At 41.8% G+C, this 23,723-nt stretch overlaps 1 protein-coding gene across 1 annotated transcript in view; it reads left to right on the forward strand.

Annotated features, from left to right (window-relative positions):
- The window catches only part of CPZ (carboxypeptidase Z), a 119,844-nt gene that overhangs the window by 32,583 nt on the left and 63,538 nt on the right, over positions 1 to 23,723 (forward strand). The window contains exons 2-5 of the mRNA XM_033950196.1: positions 2,720 to 2,746; positions 11,311 to 11,685; positions 17,978 to 18,193; positions 19,576 to 19,772. Of these exons, the coding sequence (XP_033806087.1) occupies positions 2,720 to 2,746; positions 11,311 to 11,685; positions 17,978 to 18,193; positions 19,576 to 19,772 (815 nt within the window). The remainder of the gene's footprint in view (positions 1 to 2,719; positions 2,747 to 11,310; positions 11,686 to 17,977; positions 18,194 to 19,575; positions 19,773 to 23,723) is intronic.

The following is a 23,723-nucleotide window of genomic DNA, read 5'->3' on the forward strand; positions in this document are numbered from 1 at the left end:
TTTGCTCCTGCCCGCTGCACCTCCATGGGGGATCGGCAGTAGAGGTATGAGGCTAGGACAGGGAGGGGGCAGGGTGCAGAGCCTGGTGGTGGCGGCCTGCAATAATTTTGGAAGGGAGTGTATTGGCTCGAATATAAAACGGGACCTCCATTTTTGGGCCCAAAATCCCGGTTTTATATTCGAGTATATACGGTATATTAAAAGCAAGAAGCTGGGAATAGAATTACCTGGACCAAACGGTATACATCCCAGAGTGCTGATAGAATTGAAAAATGAACTTGCAGAACTATTGTTAGTAATTTGTAATTTTTCTTTAAAATCAAGCATAGTACCAGAAGACTGGAGGGTGGTTAATGTGATGCCAATTTTTTAAAAGGGTTCCAGAGATGATCTGGGAAATTATAGATTGGTGAGTCTGATGTCGGTGCCAGGCAAATGGTAGAGACTATTATAAAGAACAAAATGACAGAACATATACATAAGCATGGATTATTGAGAGAAAGTCAACGTGGATTTAGTCAAGCAAAATCTTGCCTCACCAATCTATTGCATTTCTTTGAAGGGATGAATTAACGTGTGGATAAAGGTGAACCATTTGGATTTTCAAAAGGCATGTGACAAAGTACCTCATGAAAGACTTCTGAGGAAATTAGAAAGTATCGGGATAGTAGGTAATGTCCTATTATGGATTAGAACTGGTTGAAAAACAAAAAACAGAGTAGGTTAAAAAGTCAATATTCTCAATGTAGAAGGGTAAATAGTGGGGTTACCAGGGGATCTGTGCTGGGACCACTGCTTTTTAACATATTTATCAATTATCTAGAAGTGGGAATAACTAGTGAGATAATTAAATTTGCTGATGACACAAAGATGTTAAATCACAAGATGACTGTGAAAAATTGCAAGAGGACTGATCTTATGATACTGGGAGACTGGGCATCAAAATGAGCGAGCGGGTACCAGAAAGCCTTGAGCAAGCGCAGATGCTCAAGGCCCAGCAGAGATCACCGGCAGGCAGCAGGCTCCTTCGGCATCGGCATGTCCTGTAGGCTGGTGCTGCGTGCCAATGCCCGATTGTGGTACGAGGGTCAAGATAAGAAAATTGGATCATTAGGGCATAGACAGGGGGTGGGTAAGCAGAGTGGGCAGACTTGATGGGCTGTAGCCCTTTTCTGCCGTCATCTTCTATGTTTCTATGGTTTGAGCGGGTGGGCAGGGAGTGATGCCGATTCTTATGGGTGGAGTGGAAGCACGCCAGTGGCCTCGGGGGGGGAAGGAAGGGGGTCTTTTCGGGATATAGTGGGGTGAGTTGTAAGCGCACCAGTGGCCTCGGGGAGGGGATCTTTTTGTACTGTGGAATGAATCGCCCACGTTTCCATTCATTCCTATGGGGAAAGTTGCTTTGATATATGAGCATGCTTCTGGAACAAATTATGCTTACAAACGAAGGTTCCACTGTACTTGCATTGTTTAGTTCCTTAACATAGTCCCATCATCTCTTACTAGGATTCATTAGGCGCCTAATGCAGCAAAAATGTCTTAACACGGGATGTGCTAAAGCTTTTTCACCAACGTCATTTAAAAGCATTGTTGAATTGTTGATTTATTTATTTCAATCCTATTTAAATTTAATTCTCCACACTATATAGACTCCAGGGTTTTGGGCGATTGATAACAATTTTTGCATTCACTTATAGTCTAAAGAGAAAAAGAAAAAAAGCAGTTTTAAAAAAAACTTTTGCACTATGAATTACAGATTTTTAGATTAGCCCATAGTGTTTTAAAATGATGCGAGTGGGTAATATCTGCCAAGCACGTTGGTGCATTTGGTGGCGTTAAACCCTGGTGAACTCGGATAAAACCTTCCACATGAGTTCCCACTTACTAATGTAACACTCTGTTTATAATTTCCAACCAAACATTTGGTATAAGGAGCTCAGTTAGCCCGAAACCCTTCAGGTGTCTGGAGAATAGAGAGAAGGTCTGGTTTTTGGAGTTTCAAGTCATTTTGGCCCCTCTCATTTAGAGTAAGGCTCTTATTTCTAGTATGTGCTAAAGTGTTCCATGTTAGTTTTGCATACTAAGCACTTGCTGTTTTTTTTTTTGGGGGGGGGGGAAGGGGCATGTCAGGGGTAGAGAATGAGCATGGATGCGCTAACCATCTGAAGTACTGACATTACTGCCATGCTAACTGGTTAGCTGGTCCATAATGTGGAAGCCCTTATTGCCTCCTTGATAAGAGGTGGTAAGTCCCTTGCAGTAATTTTCTGAAATAGCCACATGCTAATGCAATCATTAGCACACAGCCAAAATTAAAGCAAGTTGAAAAAAAGCTATTCTTGATAACCACGCTAGAAATGGATTTACCAGAAGGGAAATGCCTACTGAAGTGCATGCTAAACGCTTTTCTTAGTGCAGCTTATTAACAGGGCTCCAAAGTGATTCATTTTTGAGTGACTAAAAATAGTCACATACAGAACAGTTCACACTCTGATCTAACTCCTTAGCCAGATAGGTGGTTCATAAACTTGACCTCCATGTATTCCTACCCTACAATTCTTTTCTTTTCCCAGCTTTATAACTGTATCAGCCTTCCTAGGCTTAAAGGTTGGATTTATTGAACATATATTTTCTGTTTTCAAGATATAATTGGATATAGATTAAATTGCTCACTTTGCCTTATACAACATCTGATTATGTTGCTTTTTTCTGTTTCCAGGATTATGTCCTTTGGAAGTGCAAAAAGGTATTTGGTTTTTTTAATCTTATGACATGTATGTACTTCACTGATTGTTCAGTTTCTTATGGTGTAAACCGCCTAGAACTCTTGGGCAAATGGCGGTATAGAAGAATAAATTTATTATTATTATATTAGTGGGTTTGGGAATTCTTAAACCACCCCTCTGCAACACTAACAGGCTTTAATCACACACACACAAGCCAATCACACAACAGGTAGCAACAGGGAAAAAGAAAAGAAAGAAAGGTGGAGAAAAAGCCTCAGTTCAGCTTCATCTGGAAAAAACTCCACCTTTCAAAGCTAACCCTGCACTCCAAAATATAGAACAAGTAGAAAAAGCACTATGGTAGCCTGCAGGGAGATGGTACAAAACACACCGGGACACACAGCCTTCAATTGTGAAAAAATGGGTAAATCAGCACTGGAGCAGAGTAGTCCAGGATTCAGCGTGGAACACAGCAAAAAAAAGAGAACAACTTAGCTGCTTCGGCATCCAGGATCTCTCAGTCCTTCACCTCCTGGGCCCTGCAGCCACTGAGCCCGACGGGGAACCCTTTGTTTCGCTCTGGTTGTTGCATCAGGGGTTTCAAATTCACTGCTTCTCATACGCTCTATCCAGACCCACCAAGCTCTTCAGGCTCTCATATCACTTCACGGTGCTCCGGTATGGATCCGTGAAGTTGGATGAGAGCCTGAAGAGCTTGGTGGGTCTGGATAGAGCGTATGAGAAGCAGTGAATTTGAAACCCCTGACGCAGCGACCAGAGCAAAACAAAGGGTTCCCCGTCGAGTTCAGTGGCTGCAGGGCCCAGGAGATGAAGGACTGAGAGATCCTGGATGCCGAAGCAGCTAAGTTGTTCTCTTTTTTTTGCTGTGTTCCACGCTGAATCCTGGACTACTCTGCTACAGTGCTGATTTGCCCATTTTTTCACGACTGAAGGCTGTGTGTCCCGGTGTGTTTTGTACCATCTCCCTGCAGGCTACCATAGTGCTTTTTCTACTTGTTCTATATTTTGGAGTGCAGGGTTAGCTTTGAAAGGTGGAGTTTTTTCCAGATGAAGCTGAACTGAGGCTTTTTCTCCACCTTTCTTTCTTTTCTTTTTCCCTGTTGCTACCTGTTGTGTGATTGGCTTGTGTGTGTGTGATTAAAGCCTGTTAGTGTTGCAGAGGAGTGGTTTTTGTCCATTTGGGGTTCTGATTTAGAGGTAATATAATTGGAGTTTAACTGACCCTTTTCCTGAGAGTATATGTATTAATGGAATTCTTAAACCCCCAGATTCTGTATACTGTGGCCAAAGTTGCACGCACAAATCTGTGCACATTGTCGATTTGTGTGCACAACTTAATTATCTTAACAAACTAGCACCGATAATTAACAAGCAATTATTGGCACTGTGTAATTAGAGTTTAGGCACAGAGCTTTCCAAGTGTATTCCATAAATTCTAGTGTGCGGATCTTAAAAGTAGGTGTGGCCAGGTGAGGAGCACGTTGACATTCCTAAAAGTTTGGTACACTGTTATAAAATATGCCCAATTCACATGTAAGTTAGGCATAGGCATTTAGACCTGGTTTTCATTGGCCTAAATGTTAGTCATGCAGATGGGTGCTATGCTTGATTATATAAACTTGAAATATTTATATACCATTCCAAAAAGAGTGAAGAATAACATAACACTATGTAACTAAATTTTATTTTATTTTTCCTGGGTAACAGGTGTTCTTTCTTAATTGCCTATGCCACAAAAGTATATAAAATGGCTATCATTCCCCTCAAACTTTGCTTTTGTGACCAGGACATTGCTACTTTGAAATTTACCATTTTTACAGAACATTCCAGATTGATTCCAAGTTGAATAAATTTAGGGGCCCTTTTGATGTCTTGGGTCAAACAGTGGAAATTGTTGGATGAAAGTGTGCAAGTCACAGATGAGAGGAAGCATCACCAAGCTTTTTCCACCTTCACCCTTCAAGATGGGCTCTCTTTCTGCTACGATGTTTTTAGTCTGAGGCAACTGGAATTGCCTGTAACCCAAAAGAGTGGTGTCTCTTCATTGACAGGTCAACCAGGAGCATCAAAAACGTGCTGTTCCATAACGGGAAACTTTATTCATTTGATTTTTTTTATAGCCCATCCTTTCAAAGGAGCTCAGAATGGGTTACAAATTAGGTTGCTTAACCTCTCCAAGGTAGAGAGAATGAGAGGGCACTCTTTAAAATTAAAAGGGGATAGATTCCGTACAAATGTAAGGAAGTTCTTCTTCACCCAGAGAGTGGTAGAAATCTAGAAAGCTCTTATAGGGGAAAACACCCTCCAGGGATTCAAGACAAAGTTAGACAAGTTCCTGCTGAACCAGAAGGTATGCAGGTAAGGCTAGACTCAATTAGGGCACTGGTCTTTGACCTGAGGGCTGCCATGGGAACGGGCTGCTGGCACGATGGGAGAATATTTACATTTTCATGGCAGTTCTTGTAGTTCTTCAGGAACTAAGGGACGTTGTTCTATTTACTGCATGGTGCCCAAGACGGGGGCATTGGGCAGGCTAGATCCCATTCTGCTGAATTAGTTTCTCAGGATTACACATTTCTGCAGAAAAACTGGGAGAATATTTACATTTTCACTATGGACTCCGAATCGGCAGTAGGTTTGCTTGCCTCTCTTGGAGCAGTGCTTTCAGTTTTGGCACATGCCATTTCGCCTACCCAAAGCTTCACGAACATTTTAGAAAATGTGGGCAGTGGTACCGTTTTGGCACTACCAGGCGATTCACCTACTTCCTTCTTGACTGACTGCTTGATTCGGACATCTTCCAGTTGGGCCATTTGACTGACACGAAAAGGGTGGTTTCTTTTCCTCAGTTCTGTGGATATGAATCTTCGAATTTGTACAGTGCTCTTTTCTCCTGTACTATTTATAGGTATATCGGGGCGATGTTTTTATTCAAATAGGAGAGAAATGTGTTTCTTCCCAGAGACTAGGGCGATGGTCACAGTCTCAGGTTTGCATTCTTCTTCGGTCACCATGACCAAGAGTATGGGATTCTTTACAGGTTCTAGGATCCATGTTGCTGACTCCACTGGGAATTTCGGCTTGCTTTCCCATTATAACGCTACAGCAGTCGCTTTTGTTCTGGTGGTTCCCGGTATCTCAGGGCTCCAATTATTTGGTAGGCTCCTCAAGCATCGCTCTGTATGATTTGGTGGCTCAGCGAGATTTCTCTTTTCAAAGGCATGCCTCGGTCTTTGCTGGACTAGCTCATGGTCACCAAACATCCCGGGATGTCGGGTTGGGGGGCTCGGTGCCTTCCATCCTCAGCTCCAGGAGTCTGGTCTTAAGAGGCGACTCAGTGCTTGTTCATTCTTCTACTCTGGAGCATGTTCAGGCTACCTTTCTGGAGCTTCAGACCATTCTTCCGGAATGACGCTGAAGATCTTTTCAGTCAGTATTATGATGGGGGTATTTCTGTACAGCCTGGGTAGTAGGTGATATACTCAGTTGGCGGGTAAAGTTGTGGTTCTACTTCAATGGGTGGACCCTCATCTTCCTTTTTATGGGTCAGGGAAAGAGTTTGGATAGACTTTCTCTCCGCGAAATCTGAGCATGGCCCATTTATTGTATGTTACAGTGTACAGCACTGTGTACGCTCTAGAAAGTGTAAATGTTAGCAATAGTGAAATCGTCTACATCCTGGATATTGAGAATTTTGGCTCAGGCATTCCAGCTCTTTTTATGGAAGTGAGATCTCCTGAACTAGACCTTATGGCCTCGTCTCTAAATTCTAAGCTTCCTAGCTTCGGCGAGCTTCCTAGCTTCTTCGGCGGGCACAGGGAGTGGGAATCAGAGGGGGTAGCAGCGTGGCTTCTTTCTCACCTCTGATTTCTCTTTTTTCAGTGTTTTCCCCTGGCGGATGATGGCTTGGATTTCCCATCTCAAGCTCGCTTTCAGGGCACAGTATTTGTAGAATTTCTGGATTGGCTGCGCCATCCTTACTATGCGGATCTGATGAGTCTTTCGACAGCCAGACTGTTGAGTTTCCTGGTATCTCCGGATTTGCTCACCTAGGTTCTGATCAACATGGATATTCGTACTACTTTGGTATTACGACCTAGATTTTGAAAAGTCATGGCAGAGGTGTAAGGGTTATGCGAAGCAGGTTGTTTCGTCTCTTATCCAGGTGATACAGACGTCTTCACCTGTGGCTTCTGCTTCCTTTTGGAGGTTTTTCCTTTCTTGGGTACTTCTCAACATTTGCACCCTTCCAGAGTTATTTTTTGGCACAAGTGTATTGCCAAGGGCTTAGCGTTCAATTCCCTTCAGCTTCAAGTGCCATTCTTAGCTTGTTACAAGGACTAGGTATATTGCGCTTCACTTACTTCTTAGCTTCATGTAGTTCAGTTCCTAAACGGAGTACGGTTTATTCGTAAACCTCTTAGAAAGCCCTGTCCGTAGTACAGTCTTAAGGTACTTCTTCATTTCATCCTTGTCTTTTGAGACTCTAAAGGGCTGTGCCGTTGAACACGGGGTTTCTTGTGGCCATGGCTTCAGCTCGGCGGTTTTCTGAGTTGCAGGCCTTGTTCGGTGGGGATTCCTATTTCTGATTTACATAATCTGGCGTGTCTAAGGAGGTGTCATCCTTTCTTTTATGACACTCTCACTTTTCCTTCCTTCTTCCTGGGAGGATAAATGGGGAGACGTGCTTTTATTCACTGCATTTTTTGAAAGTGCATAGCGTTCTCCGCAAGCTAGATTTCTGACAACTTTTAGTTGTTTAGATCACCTTTTTGTATTCTTCAAGGGACGCCTCAAACGTATGGCGGCGTCCAAAGCCTCTATCGCTCGATGGGTCCAGGAGGACATTATTTACGCTTGCTTGATGGCAGGGAGGCAGTTGGCGACAGATCTTCATGACCATTCCGCCGTAAAGGTCATCTCTGACGAAACCGGAAGTTCCTGCAGCCACACGCAACTCCAATGCCCCGGCTGCTCGTAGGAAGCAAATTTAGAAATTGCCTGCCACGAAGGTAAGGTAAGGGGCAGGGAGGGAGAAAGGGAGGAAAGGAGGGGTGGAGAAGAACAGACGCTGAAGGGAACTGGGGAAGGTGGGATGGGGAGGAACAGACGCTGAAGGGAACTGGGGAAAGTGGGGTGGAGAGGAACAGACGCTGAAGGGAAATGGGGAAGAGAGAGATTCCAGACTATGGGAGGAACAGAAGGAAGAAGATGGGTGGCAGACCAATTGGGGTGGGGGTGGAGGGAGAGATGGAAGGGAGAGGCACAGTAACAGAGCATATGGGAGAGACAGAGAAGACAGACAGTAGATGGAAGGAAATGAATGAGGAGAAGATGAGGAAAGCAGAAACCAGACAACAAAGGTAGAAAAAAAAATCTATTTATATTTTTATTTGCTTTAGGATAAAGTAGCATATTAGTTGTGTTGATAAAAATTTATAAACAAAGCCCTGCCAGCTGAACATCTCTTTCTCTAGTTCAGCAGCCAGAACTTTGAATTATAAGGAAGGAATAAGCTAAATATTGCAGTACTGAGGCTTGTATGGATGCTGCAAGGACAGTGGTTGCAGGGACGGGGCAGTGACGGGGACAAATTTTTTCCCCGTGTCATTCTCTACTTCAATATATGAGTAAATACAAGTTAATTGTGATTCATATGTTGCTTTTTATGACTTTAAAAGAATGAAAAAATAAATATGACATTTTTACATTTTAAATACGTGCATTGCAAAATTTAACTATCCTGGTCACAAAAGCAAAGTTTTATGGAAATAACAAACATTTTCTATAATTTTTAGGGATGAGCAATTAGGAAATTACACACATTGCCCAGGAACAAAAATCATGTTACATAGTGTAATTACTACTTGCTACTAGGTCCAAAACGTTGAAAGTTGTGTTCTTTAACTCCAGAAGGACTATAATAGATAGGTGTGTGTTGGTCATACCTTACTTGGGTTTAGAATAAAGTTTATTTACAAAATACACATTTTATTTTTCATTTTACAGTCTTAAGAATTGCCTTTATTTTAAAATATCAAATTGTTATTCAGAAAATGTATGGGTGGAATTAAAACAAATGTCATAAATAGGGTACCCCTAAGATTAGGATATCTACTGATGCCTAAGCCCACTTTAGGTGCGATTCTATAAACGGTGCCTAACTTATGATTGACATGCACTTTGCGTCACACTCTGGTTCCTATGGGCTCCTTTTACTAAGCTGCGATAGTGTTTTTAACGTGTGCAGGATTTTAGCGTGTGCTAAACCCGCGCTACGTGGCTAGAACTAACGCCAGCTCAGTACTGGCGTTAAGGTCTAGCGTGCGCGGCAATTCAGCACACACTAAGCGCGCGCTAAAACCGCTATTGCAGCTTGGTAATAGGAGCCCTATGTTTTAGGCACCGTTTATAGAATCAGGACTGAAATGTGTGGCGCAAAGTGCATGTCAATCATAAGTTAGGCACCGTTTATAGGATTGCATCTAGCAGTGCCTAAATTGGACTTAGGTGCCACTAGGCATTCTAATCTAAAGTGTATCCTATTTATGCAAGGGTTTTCTTGGTCTAAATGAGTGTGCCTAAGTTAAGCGCTTAAGTCCAAAACAGGTGCCTATATATCAAGTCCTAACCACTCCTACTTTCTGGTAGGTGCCTACCAAGTTGGGCATCTACAATCCAATAAACTGTAATTTAAGCCAGTTATGAGGTGCTAATTGCTCATTATCATTGCCAGTTAAACTTCTGAAATAAGGTAGGTGCCTAACTTTAGGCATCTTTTATAGAATCTGGGCCTTCATGCCTAAATTTGGGTGCACTTACACTAAAGATGGCACTATTTAAATCTGTTTCATTTATGGTTGGGAATCATATAACACAATTCTCCAATACTTTACCCAACCTCCAAAATATCCAGCGTTCCCCTCCGTAGAATTACAAATTGTTAAACATGCTCTCATATATTTCAAATGTAGCAAAATGTGGCCTCAGGTACACCTCCTCCACCCTTAGTAGTGTTCAATATCGGTGGGAATACCGGGGTTTTCATTCCTCATTGGCTCACATTCTTTTTTTGCTGTTATTTAAGTAAACTTTTTTTTTTACTTTTTTATTCACCGTGCTCTTTTTAGAAGTTTCCTTGAGATTATTCTATTTAAAAATGTTCAAATAAGTTGTATACTTAGCTCATCATGCTACTGGGTTACATGATCCGACATGTTTCGCAACCATTTGCTTTATCAAGGATCCCCCAGAGCCATTGTGTCCACCATCTTACTCAAAGTTTTTTGCAAAAGTTTTTTTTTAAAGTTTACTTAAATAATTGCAAAAAAAGAATGTGAGCCAATGAGGAATGAAAACACCGGTATTCCCACCGATATTGAACACTACTAAGGGTGGAGGAGGTGTACCTGAGGCCACATTTTGTTACATTTGAAATATATGAGAGCATGTTTAACAATTTGTAATTCTACGGAGGGGAACGTTGGATATTTTGGAGGTTGGGTAAAGTATTGGAGAGTTTAAATTTGGGTGCAAACATTTATACTTAGGCTGGTGTAAGTGTTCATACCCAACCGATGGCAGTTAGGTGCGCAAGTGCAGATATTCTGTAACATTGTGCCTCATGTCCCTTGCATAATTAGCCCCCATCTTCTAGATTCTACAAATGACACACAAATTTATAGATGCACTCGCAACTAAATTGACCAATGAGCCAATTAGCACCAATAACTGTGTGCTAACAATCAAGTATTGGCATTAATTGGTAACATTTTGGATTTATGCACACAGCTTGTTAAGTGCTATTCTATAAAGATCTGCGCAAATATAGCACGCAAATTGAAAGGGGACATGGATATGGGAGGGGCATGGGCTGGTCAGGGCTATTCTCAGGGATCGGCACCTAAATTACACACCAGGTTTCAGTTGGTATAAAGCCTCATGTCCAAAGTTTGGCACAGAAATTGTCTCTCGGCGTATACAGAGTAATGCTCTATGAAGATTTTTGGGGCAATATTTTTTGAGCATTATTTACTTAACCTAGTCCTGTATGTGCAAATGTGTACATCTCTTTGTGTGTGTTTATAAATAGTTATTTGTACCAGTGGCATTTAGTACGGTGCCCCCCCCCCCCCAAGTTGGGATCAGACCCTCTCCAGCACTATTATAACTAGGACTGATTTGCAGGAGTGCTGAAGCCCTGCTAGCTGAATTGTTTGCCTACTGGAGCCAAGCCCCCTGTCTAAGCAGCAGGACATCTGTACGGTGCTCTGGTGGCTGATGCGGCACTCAGCGTGCACAGAAATGCACTTATGCTGCTTAGTCAGTGGGTTTGGCTCCAGCAGGGAAATGATTCAGCTAGCAGGACTTGAACATCCCTTTCAGGGGAGGGGGGTTGTCAATAGCAGCAGCTGGGAAGCCACAACAACATTGGCAGCCGTGTTGGGGGGTTTGAGAGGAAATACTTGCCCCTGTCTACCCCCTAGGCCCCCCACAAAACCAACTTCTGCCTATGTCCCTGATTTGTACAATCAAAATATGTATTTTTTAAATTTATTTACAGGAAACTGCATTGATATCTCTTTGGGATACTGTGAGGATTTACCCTATACCAAAACAATGCTTCCTAACTCAGTGAACCAGAGAACAAGAGGAGAGATTGAATTCAGTGCTGAATATATTCTTCTGAGCGTCTTAGACAACTTGCTTCAAGGACAATGTAATCCTGATTTGAGGTTGCTGGGCTGCTCAATATTAGCTCCTCGGTGTGAAGCAAACAAGCCAGTAAAACCCTGTCGACATGTGTGTGAGTCCTTGAAGAAAAGTTGCTTTCCTGCATTTGATGCAATAGACATGGCGTGGCCTTACTTTCTGGATTGTGATCGTTTCTTTGTTAGTAAAGAAGAAGGCTGTTTTGACCCACTGGAGAAACTGAGAGGTAAAATGTAAAGAAAGTCCAGCACACATTATTACAGATATGCTGAAATATTAAATGCAATGCAAGGGTCAGTTACTGTGTATTCATTTGAAATAATGACCTAAAGCAAGGGTCTACAAAGTCCCTCCTTGAGGGCCAAATCCAGTCGGGTTTTCAGGATTTCCCCAATGAATATTCATGAGATTTATGTGCATGCACTGCTTTCAATGCATATTCATTAGGGAAATCTTGAAAACCTGACTGGATTCAGCCCTCAAGGAGGGACTTTGGGGACCCCTGTCCTAAAGAAAAGGCAAACTAACTGCAAATAATACAGTAGTGTTTAGTTGGTAACTTCAGCTGTAAAGAACTGGGCAGACTTGCATGGTCTGTGTTACATATACTATATGGGCTAGAGAGGGCTTCAAAGGAAACACCAGTAATTTGGAAGGTGAGGACAGTGCTGGGCATACTTATACAGTCTGTGTCCTGTAAATGACAAGATGGTTTGGATAGACTGGAGTGGGTTTCGGCAGCAAGTCCTGTAGTTGGAACTTTCTGCAGTCTATGTCCCAGGAATACCAAGCAAAGACAATTTAATCATGAATTGCTAATGAGTATGACTGTTGGGCAGACTGGATGGGCCATTCAGAATAGTAGGACATGCAAACTAGCTGGAGGGTGATGGGTCAAAAGCACGCAAGGACAAAGGCGCGCCGACAACCCAGTGCAGACAACTGAGCGCAGGGCTTGATCACGCCGAAGAAAACCTGTACTTTAAAGGGTTCTGACGGGGGGCGTGGGGGGAACCCCCCACTCTACTTAATAGGGATCGCGCTGCCTCACGCTGCCATGTTGGGGGGGGGTGTTGGGGTGTAACCTCCCACATTATACTGAAAACTTAACTTTTTCCCTAAAAAAACAAACCCCCCACAACGCCAGCGCGATCTCTATTAAGTAAAGTGAGGGGGTTCCCCACCAACACCCCCCGTCGGACCCCTTTAAAATACAGTTTTTCTTCGGCACGATTAAGTCCTGCGCTCGGTTGTCGGCGCGCGGTTTTGACTATGAACCAGCTGGAGTCTTGAAATTTTATTCAAGTACAGATTACATGACATTTGAAGAGAAAGGTGATAACAGTTCATTACAAGTTCAATCTTATAACTGACATTATGACATGTTTTGGCTTCATTGCTATTCCAAAACTATAGATTACCGGTGTTGTGTCACCTAAACAATGGGAGTAAGAAACAAAACAAAAAAATCAACAGTTAGATGACAACAAACCAAAATAATATAATATCAAATATTATAAACAAAGCTACAAATTCCTTTTAAACAGAAATACTATCCCCCTCTTTTACAAAGGTGCGCTAAGCTTTTTAGCACATGCTAAATATTAGCGCGCACTAAACACACACTAACGCGTGCATGTTATCCTATGGACGCGCTAGCAGTTAGCACATGTGTTGATTTAGCGCGCACTAAATCTGCGCTAAAATGCTTAGCGCGCCTTTGTAAAAGAGGGCCTAAGTGAAAGGAACATGTGAAACGCTGATGACATGTCCATCCAGGTGCCCTCACCATGTGCCACAATACCTTAGCAAACATAACAAAATTTAGAAAATAGTCTGAGAAAAAAAAGGGCAAAAAGTCTATTATAAATATATAGGGATTAATATTCAAAGTGATTTACCCCTCCTTTTACGAATCCGCGTTAGCCTTTTTTTATTACCAACCACGGCGGTATTAGCTTCAACACTCATAGGAATTCTATGAGCGTCGACACTAATACCACTGTGGCCAGCAATAAAAAGAAAAAGCCTAATGTAGCTTTGTAAAAGGAGCCCTTAATTGGCTAGAAAAAGCTCCTGGCCAGTTAAATTTCTTCTGCCAGGCTATCCACTGATATTCAGTGGTACCTAACTGGTTAGAATTGATGAATATCTGTGTCAGGTCAAAAGCGCGCCGGGACAAAGGCGCGAGCAGACCTCCGTCTTGCGCTCAGTTGTCGGCGCGCGCCTTTGTCTTCCGCGTTACTGTCTATGAACCAGGCAGAGCATAGACACACAGTTAGTGTGGTTAAGTGCTAAACATTGGCACTTAATCACAAAAGTGTTGGCTCCTTCCTCAAATTAGCCACATAAGAGCTGGCTTTCACTTTAATTGTCTGTGGTGATATTCATGGTTCATAGACAGTAACGCGGAAGACAAAGGCGCGCGCCGACAACTGAGCGCAAGACGGAGGTGCGTGCTGAATAAAAAGACTGTTTTTAGAGGCTGCGACGGGGGTTTTTGTTGGGGAGCCCCCCCACTTTACTTAATACATATCGCGGCGGCGTTGTGGAGGGTTTGGGGGGTTGTAACCCCCCACATTTTAGTGAAAACGTAACTTTTTCCCTAAAAACAGGGAAAAAGTTAAGTTTTCAGTAAAATGTGGGGGGTTACAACCCCCCAAACCCTCCACAACGCGGTGCGATCTGTATTAAGTAAAGTGGGGGGTTCCCCCCCACACCCCCTGTTGTAGCCCCTAAAAACAGTCTTTTTCTTCGGCGCACGCCTCCACACTGCGCTCAGTTGTCTGCTCGCGCCTTTGTCCCGGCGCGCTTTTGACCTGACACCGCTCTGCCTAGTTGCCGCCACCTAATGCAAAATGTTCTCAATATGTGTATTAGCATGTGCTAACCAATGAAGTAATACAAAGCCAGATACCACACTTGTGCAGTAGCAGTTACGTGCACTAATTCATGGCCTTCCGTTTAATTAAAAAGGGTTCTTTCTTTATAAAATGAAGATAAGGTGAGAACAAAACTAAACAACCCAAAATGATAAAGAACAAATAAATAAATACGAGGGTAAATCAAAAAGTAAAATACATTTAACGGTTTTTATAGAAGTAACTGTGAGTACGGTAATTGAACATACCACTTTTTCACATAGTCCTCGTTCAAGATGACTTATTTGTTGTATTGTTCAACTAGCTTCTGCGTTCCTGCAGAGAAGAAGTTTTTTCGGCTGTTCCCTAAGCCAGGTGAGCACCGCTTCCTTTACTTCATCATGCTTTGTCTTTTGCTCTCCAGGTTGCAGTGATGCAACCATGTCTTGTCGCTGGCGACAATTCTCTCCAAAATACTCAGATCTTCTACATACCGTCTTAGGAACTGGGTCGCTGTTGCTTGTGCAGATCAGTAAGCTGTTTGGGAACCCATCGTGTGCAGACTTTCCTGTATCCCGAGTCATCATGCATTAAGGCAAATACAGATCCATAGCTGATATCCAAATCTGCAGCCAATTGAGATACCATTATAATAATAATAATAATAACTTTATTCTTCTATACCGCCACAATCTTGCGACTTCTAGGCGGTTTACAGTCAAGAGAGATGGACATTCAGCGAATTACAATATGCAGATAGTCAGAGGAAATACAGAGAGCATCTGCCCTGTCAAAGTGCTCTTGTGTGTGCGATGTTGATGGGAGACCAGAACAACCTTTGTCGGTTACACCTGTTTTTTTCTGCTTTAAACCTTTTTATCCACTCATAAACCTTACGTTGATTCATGGTGCTATGTCCATACTGAGTCAATATCCAATGGAGAATTTCCACAGGTTTCACTCCCAATGCCCAAAGAAAGCGCACAACTGCATATTCTTCGATGGAGCAATCTTGCAATGGAGCGTCCATGTTTCTGACCTCGTGGTTGCCACATAACTAAAGGCTGAGCGCTGCACTGTGCATGGACGAACTATCCAACAGGCAAGGTTGCATTTCATGAGCTCTGTTCCGGTTATCACATAATTTAACAGTTGCCTTTAATTTTTGATTTGCCCTCGTATATACAAAGCATGATTCAGATATAAACTAATACAAATACACAAAAGGAGACAATTTTGTAATATGAAACTCTTAATAACTATCATAAACATGTGTTGCCATGTTTAAAAATGAACATAAATATATACATGAATGTAAGCATAAACAGATTACCAAACAAAAAACATACAATGCAGTATAATCTTAAATACATAAAATATAATAAATGCAAAGCTAAAAATATAAAAACTTAAAAATCAGCTGTGGGTTGGAGACCTAATTGTGCCTTGAGTGAAAAAGTATTTTCACCTATTTTTTTTTATGTACACTTCCCCCTCCCCATTTGCTGTTTCGGCAATCGCGATTTCACATATTCGCGATTTTTGGGGGAGGGGAAAAAAAGAACCCCCCCCACACACAGTTTAGCCTTCCCCCCGGCGTCCCGGCCTTACCTGGTGGTCTAGCGGGCTTTCGGGGCAGGAGCGATCTTCCTACGCTCCCGCCCCGTGTAGATCGCCAATAGGAAATGGCTGTGGGGAGTTCCCGTCATAGTCTTGAGAGACTACAGGAACTCCCCTAAACCCTACTCTACTGCTATATAGGTGCCACCTGTAGCCATAAGGGCTATTGGGGTTGTAGACAGGTGGATATAGTGGGTTTGGGGAGTGTTTTGGGGACTCAACATAACCTATAAGGGAGTTCTGGTGATGTTTCCTCTGGCACCCTTTTTGTGAAGTTCACAGCAGTGCTCTGTAAGGTGCCCCACTGCTCTGTTGCCATGTTTGGGTGGCCAGTCCATTACAAGATGGGCCCCCTTCCATGTCCAAATGGTGTTGTTCTGGGTGTTTGGGAGTTGGACATAATTTTGGTCAAAAATGTGGTTTAAAATTAGACATCCTGGCGGTCTGGACAAAGAATAGCCTGGACGTCCAAATAGATGATGTTCAGAAAAAAAAAATATTCTAAATATATTTTACAAAAACGGGCATTTTCCCACTGCCGACTTTGGGCGTCTAGTGTCAAAGGCCCAAATCGGACTTAGACATATATTTTGATTATGCCCCTCTAAGGTAATAATTTGGAGGCCTTCATTAGGGTAGTGTGCTGCATGAAGCAGTCATCAGGCCAACCGTGGAAGAAGCAAGAACCATAGAAAAGACACAGATCTTTCCTTTCTTTTCTACCATGATTCAGGAAAAATGCAGTAAGCAACAGTACCAACTAGTGTGTTGCTGCCATCTTGAGGTTCCACTTCCAGCTCATTATTATTTAATGCAATGGTTTTGCTTTAGGTGAATTTTTGCCAAACAACATATATTATTGCCAATTAATAGGCATTAATTGGCCAGTTCCACACATTATTTGCCCAGACCTTTTTGGCAACCCCCCCAAACAAAACAAAACCTGTTGTACCTGACCTTGTAATTCACCTTGAGCTTGAGTTTGAAATGGTTCATAATTAAAATCCAACATCAAAATCCAAACTACACTTTCTGAGTTGCAGGAGTAGAGAAGCAGCCACCTTGGGATCTAGCTAGGTACTTGTGACCTGGGTTGGCCACTGTTGGAAACAGGATACTAGGCTTGATGGACTTTCGGTCTGTCCCAGTAAGGCAATTCTTATGTTCTTAGAGCATTAGGCTGAGAACCAGGCAATGCAGGATTTAAATCCCCTGCTGTTCCTTGTGATTTGGGGCAAACTTATCCCCCACCCCTCTTTTATCAAGCTGCGCTAGAGGCTTTTAGCACGGGCCAACGAGATACTGTATGCTCCGACGCTCATAGGAATTCTATGAGCATCGGAGCATTTACCATGCCATCTTGCGCTAAAAACCTCTAGTGCAGCTTGATAAAAGGGGCCCTTAGATTGTAAATAGAGAATGACACGGTGACAAAATTCATCACCGTTCCCGTCCCCGCGGATAACCGCGGGAAATAATCCCATGTCATTTTCTAATGTCTATTTCAACCTTGGTCCTTCTACACCAGCATTCCTCAAAGCAAAGCTTGCGGGTCAGTGGTTGTGGCCATTCATACTCTGATTCTTCCCTCTCTCCTTAAAAAATGACATGAAGATGGTTTCCCGCGGTTATCCACGGGGACGGTGATGAATTTTGTCACCATGTCATTCTCTAATTGTAAACTCTCTGAGATTAGGGAAATTACCTACAATACAGAATGTAACTCAGTTTAAGCTACTAATGAAAAGGCATGAGCTAAATCCAATTCCCTCATTGATTATCCGATATGAAATGGCCAGTATTAACTCATAAGTATTAATACGTTTGTTACAATTTTTTTTTTCAGTTTATTTGAATGTGTCTTAGTAATAGTAATGAACATACAAATAACGTGCACTTAACAGTTGTTATTGCCTGGGTTTTAATTGTGTTCTTCATTAACACTGGTTCCAAATAGTACATAGGTTGTGCTCTTTCCAAACACTCATTCTCGCTGGACACTCATAATTAAGAAGAATTTTATTTTTAATTTAACAGGAAATATGGAAATTACTAATGAAGAACTACTTCCTGAGATGCCAACCACTTTCATTCTTTTCACGTATCATACACATCCTCAGATGGTCAGAATTATGAAGAAGACCGCTGCCAAATGCTCCCATATCTCCAAAACATACAGCATTGGTCGCAGCTTCGATGGCAAGGATCTCTTTGTCATAGAGTTTTCAACCAATCCTGGTCAACATGAAGTGCGTAAGTAAAAACATTAAGGGCGGTATTCAGAACCACTTATGTGATCGGCATTGGGTCAAAATGCATCTGTCAAAATACATCAGCCTTGGGGCAAGATAAGGATATTAACATGGCTAGAGGTGATATTTGGCCACAAGGAAAGTATTTTTACAACAGATCACTTTGATTTATAAGGCAGGATGATGCCTATTTTATGAAGACCCATAGGCAAACTCCACCCTGTGCATGTCCACTGTACAAGTAGACATCAGCTTGCATCATGCACACTTTCAAATATGAGCTACAGTAATTTTAGAAGAGGCTTTTAACATGTGTAAAATAGAGTTTTATGTGGGCAAAAGTTTTTTTTTTTAAATTGCCCTTTCTCCCCTGGATTCCATATAAGGCACTCAAAATTGTGCATGCATAATTTAATTGAGTAATGTGCCAGCTAGTGCTAATAATTGTCAGCTAATAATCAATATCACTGGACAACAAAGGTTTTTTGCTTCTTCAACACTTTCGGGTGTATCTTACAGATTTCTGACTTCTGATCGTGAAAATTATATTTAAAATCTGCATAACAGCTATTTTTCTTTGCTTTTATACTCTCAAGGGGCTCATAATTGTGGATGTGTTATTTATAGAATTTCCCTTATAGAACACATGAAATGAATTTCACATTTTTGGAACAGGTATACATTTCTGGTAGGCATTTACGTGCTATTCCATCTGGTTCTGAGTAAGCTTTAGCCTATACAAACTAGTTAATTCCCCCACCCCCCCAACACGCTGACTCTGGCATGTACCCTGTCTCAGAACACCCCCTACTCTACCCTAAAACATGCATCCACATTTCTCCATAGAGTGCGGTGGGCAGTGGCAATGATTCACAGGACCTGTTTGTCGCTGAGCCTGGAACCTGCTCTCTGCTGCATCCTGACCTTGCAGAAGCAGGAAGTGACATCAAAAGGAGGTGGGATGCAGCATAGTGCAGACTCCAGGCTTGGTGGTCAATAGGCTATGTGAATCATAGCTGCTGTCCATTACTCTCTACATGGTGAAATGTGGATGTACATTTTAAGGTACGGGTGGTGGAGGTGAGGGATATGCCAGGGCTGTGAGGTTCCTAGCACCATGGGGCCCTGTGTGGCTGCCCCTGCCTAAGACTGACCCTGTTAGTTGCCTTTATAAATTAAGTTTAAAATACTATGCCCCAATATACTCTTAGAATTACTTTCAATATAGCCTATATAAATGTAACTCTACCCTGAATGGAAGTGTGGTTGAGAAGATGTTTGTATTACTGTACATATTTCATGAAATATGTTTGCATATTAACCCATGGCATTTTTGTGTGGTGCCTTAAACTAAATTATCTGAGTAAATGACTTTTTTCACAGTTAAGCCAGAGTTTCGATATGTTGGAAACATGCATGGAAATGAAGTTGTTGGCAAAGAACTCCTGATATACCTTGCTCAGTATTTATGTTCAGAGTATCTTCTTGGAAATGAACGAGTCCAGGAATTGATAAACTCTACTAGAATTCATCTTCTACCTTCAATGAATCCAGATGGCTATGATCTTGCTGCTGAAGAGGTGAGAAGCTTTAATAATAATTTTTTGTCATTGATGTAATATTTCATATGACAGAGACCAATATAGTCCTGAGTGGAATGAAATGGGTAAATGTGAATTGCTTGTTTAGTTTTTCCCAAAAATATAAGAACTAGGTAGGGACACAATGAAGCTCCTAAGTAGTACATTTAAAACAAATCAGGGAAAATATTTCTTCAACATGTAATTAAACGCTGGAATTTGTTGCCAGAGACTATGGTAAAAGCAGTTCGCTTGGCAGGGTTTAAAAATGTTTGGATAATTTCCTCATGTTCATAAGCCATTATTAAGATGGACGTGGGAAAATATACTGCTTATTTCTAGGATAAGCAGCATAAAATCTTACTTGTGACCTGGATTGGCTACTGTTGAAACAGGATGCTGGGCTTGATGGACCTTCATTCTGTCCCAATATGGCAATGCTTGTGTTCTTTCTTTACAAAGAATTTTATAAACTACAAGGGCACCTACATAGGCACTATTTTATAAAAGCAATGAGGTGCCTACTTATCTTTATAAACTACTGCATATGACAGAGAACATGCCTTAAATGTAAGCACAATCTTTTACACCTCTTTGAGATCTGGTGTAAATGTAAGCACATACTTTAAGCACATAAACATGCAAATTTAAGTATTTTACAATCTAAGGGACAGATTTAGTAAATGGTGCCCAAAGGTAGGTGCTGAAAAGATCTATGTTAAACCCATGAAGGGGCATTTTCGATAGAATGTCTAAGTCTGACTTTTGACATTTCTGCAAGGACGTCCAAAAGTCAGGTTGGTAAAATAACCATTTCTGAAACTGCAAGGTATCTTTTTTTTTTTTTTTAATGTCTCGTCTAGATGTTCTGGCCCATAAGACATCTGTCTTTTTTTGGTCATTTTTGAAAATCAAAATGGTCAAATGCAAAACGTCCAAAACAAGCCCATTTGGACGTCAGAAGGGCCAGACATGCCAACAGAACAGTGGCGCACTGATCTGAACTTCACACAGAGGATGCCAGGTACACATTTCACCATAACCCCCTTATAGTGTATGATGAGCCCCCCCAAAAAACCTACTATACTCACCTACCACCCCAATAGCCCTTAAGGCTGCAGAGGTCACCTATATGACAATACTGTAGGTTTTGGGTGAGTTTTGGTGGCCTCATACTTTCCACCTGTCTATGGTTCACTACACCATCCAGCAGGCTACCCCAGATACCTGCTTGCGGCTCTACTGGGATTTCCCATAATATCTGCAGCTGTCATAGAGGCTGGTATGTACTGTTTCTTTCACATCTTTGAGGGGCTGGGAGAGGGTCATTGACCACTGGGGGAGTGTGTGTGTGTGTGTGTGTGTGTGGAGGGGGGAGGGCATGCCTTCATACATCCAGTGGTCATCTAGTCAGTTTGGTACCTTTTTGGCTCTTATGCGCTTTTAAAACAGGTCTAACTCCAAAAGTCTAAATGACGCCCTGGACGTCTTCAAGAAGGTTTTATTATCCCAGCAAGATGTCCAAGTCCTAAGGACGCCCTAATTCTGTCCAAAATATGCCCCCTTAAGATTTAGACATATTGGAGGGCGAGTGACCTGCAAGCCATCAAAAAATTTAGTTTTGAAAATTGGCACTTGGACGTTTTGGTGATTAAAATATCCAAGTGCCAGTTTATGCCTTTTTTATGTCTTTCTGTTTTGAAAATGACCCCCATATTCTATAAAGGGTGCTCCATGCCAAGCTTACTTTATAGAATAGTATTTGATGCCTATTCCTGTGCCCAACTTTGTGTGTGGGGACTTACACCGGATGAAACTTTGGGAGTAGTATTCCAGTATTCAATATAAAACAGACCAAACTTTGGAAGCTTCTGACCTTCTTATGCCCCTTCCATGGCTTTGCATGTGACAATTTGCATGCACAACTTTATGGAATAGCACCTAGGCAGATGCTCAAGTCCACATTAGAGCCAATAATTTATTGTTAATGGTTTGTTAGCAAATTAATTTGGGTGTGTGCTCCCTAAAAAATGCATATAAATGATAGTATACTATAATTTTGGAACATAATTGTGCACTCATAAGAAGATAAGAATAGCCTTACTGGGTCAGACTAATGGTCAATCTAGCTCACTATCCTGTCTCCATGGAGGCCAATCCAAGTCACAAGTACCTGGCAAAAAACCAAACAGTAGCAGCATTCTATGCCATAGATCCAGGGCAAGCAGTAGCCTCCCCCATGTCTGTCTCAACAGCAGACCATGGGCTTTTCCTCCAGGAACTTGTCCAAGCCTTTTTTAAATCAGCTACATTAACTGCTCTTACCACATCCTTCGCCAAAGTCTGCCCATGTGCTCCTTCAACCTTTACACCAATGCATTTCTGTGCACGTTAGTCATTTTCATGCATTCTTGGTGCCCAAATGCTGGCATCCCAGCAGGCCAAAAGAAAGAATGCATGCGTTTGGTGTAGAAGAACTTTAATCCAGCAAACTCAAGGGTTCAAAAAGCCCAGCATGAATATGTTTTGCCTTACCATGTGTCAGGGACAATACAAAAGCCAGAAAAGAAAGTATCAAGCCTTGGGGGGCACAGGAGGCACAGGTGATGTCATAGCCAACCTTCAGTTTCATATGATTTATTGATGATTTATCATAAGTTCAAAAACTGTACCTCAATAATTATGACACCTGCAAACCTGAAAGCTAATGAGGTGGGTACAGTAGGTGTTTCCCTGTTTCTGGAGGGCAGCATTTAAAACAAGAATTTTAGAGGGATATGAACCTGGATGCCCTTGTTTACAGTTCACTGCGCTGTCCACTAGGGCTGCTTCTCTGCTCTGCAAGGATGTCTGTGTGGCCATTTCTGTATAAATAGTGCCAGACAGACATCCTTGTCCCTGGATTTTTGGTGTTCATAATTTGGATGTTTCAGTTTATAAAATAGCTGCTCATTTTGGACGTTCTCACATATTTTCAAACAAGAAATTTTATTTAAAAATGACTGTGAGATGGACTTTTTTTTTGGGGGGGAGAGGATGTTACGAGCAGGACGTTGCAATTCTGACTTGAATATCCCTTCAAAAGTGCCCCTCCACAGTATTACATTACATTACATTACAGATTTCTATTCCGCCATTACCTTTCGGTTCAAAGCGGATTACAAAAAGAGTTGAGGAGGGAGGATTACAAAGTTAGAACAGAGATCATTTCCAAGAAAGGGTTAGGTAGGATCAGGGGTTAGGAAGAGGGTAGTAAGAGGGAGGTATTCGTGGTATTAAGCTTTATTCAGGGATTTCTTGAAGAGTATAGTTTTTATTTCCTTTCTGAACATATTGCAGTCTGGGGTTGATATCAATAAGTTGGAGATTTGGTTATCTAGTTTTGCTGCTTGAGTGGCTAGTAGGCTGTCATATAGTTTTTTCTGTTTTACTTCCTTGATTGGGGGGTATGTGAATGGGGTGTGTGTTTTTCTATGCCTGGTAGAGGTAGTTTGGATAAGGCGGTTGTTTAAGTAGATTGGGCGGTCCTCGTTTATAGTTTTAAATAGTATACAGTAGAATTTAAATTGTATTCTTTCCTGGATTGGAAGCCAGTGTGAATTGATGTGGTCATATTTTTTTTCAATGAGTAGACGAGTCTCAGAGCTGTATTTTGAATTGTTTGTAGTTGTTTAATCATTATTGCCGGGCAGGGGAGGTAGATGATGTTGCAGTAGTCCAGTATACTAAGGATTAGTGATTGTACTAGTTGCTGAAATTGTGGTCTTTTGAAGAATTTTCAGACTTGTCTAAGGTTTCTCAAAACTGCGAAAGATTTCTGTATTGTTTTGTTTATTTGTGGTTGCATGGTGCAGCCTCTGTCAATAGTCATACCTAGTAATTTAAGGGTGGTTTGCATAGGGTAGTTGATAGAGTTGATTTCTAAATTGGTTGTGGTTGGGACTTTGTTAT

The sequence above is a fragment of the Geotrypetes seraphini genome, chromosome 1 (assembly GCF_902459505.1).
Source record: "Geotrypetes seraphini chromosome 1, aGeoSer1.1, whole genome shotgun sequence".
NCBI lineage: Eukaryota > Metazoa > Chordata > Amphibia > Gymnophiona > Dermophiidae > Geotrypetes > Geotrypetes seraphini.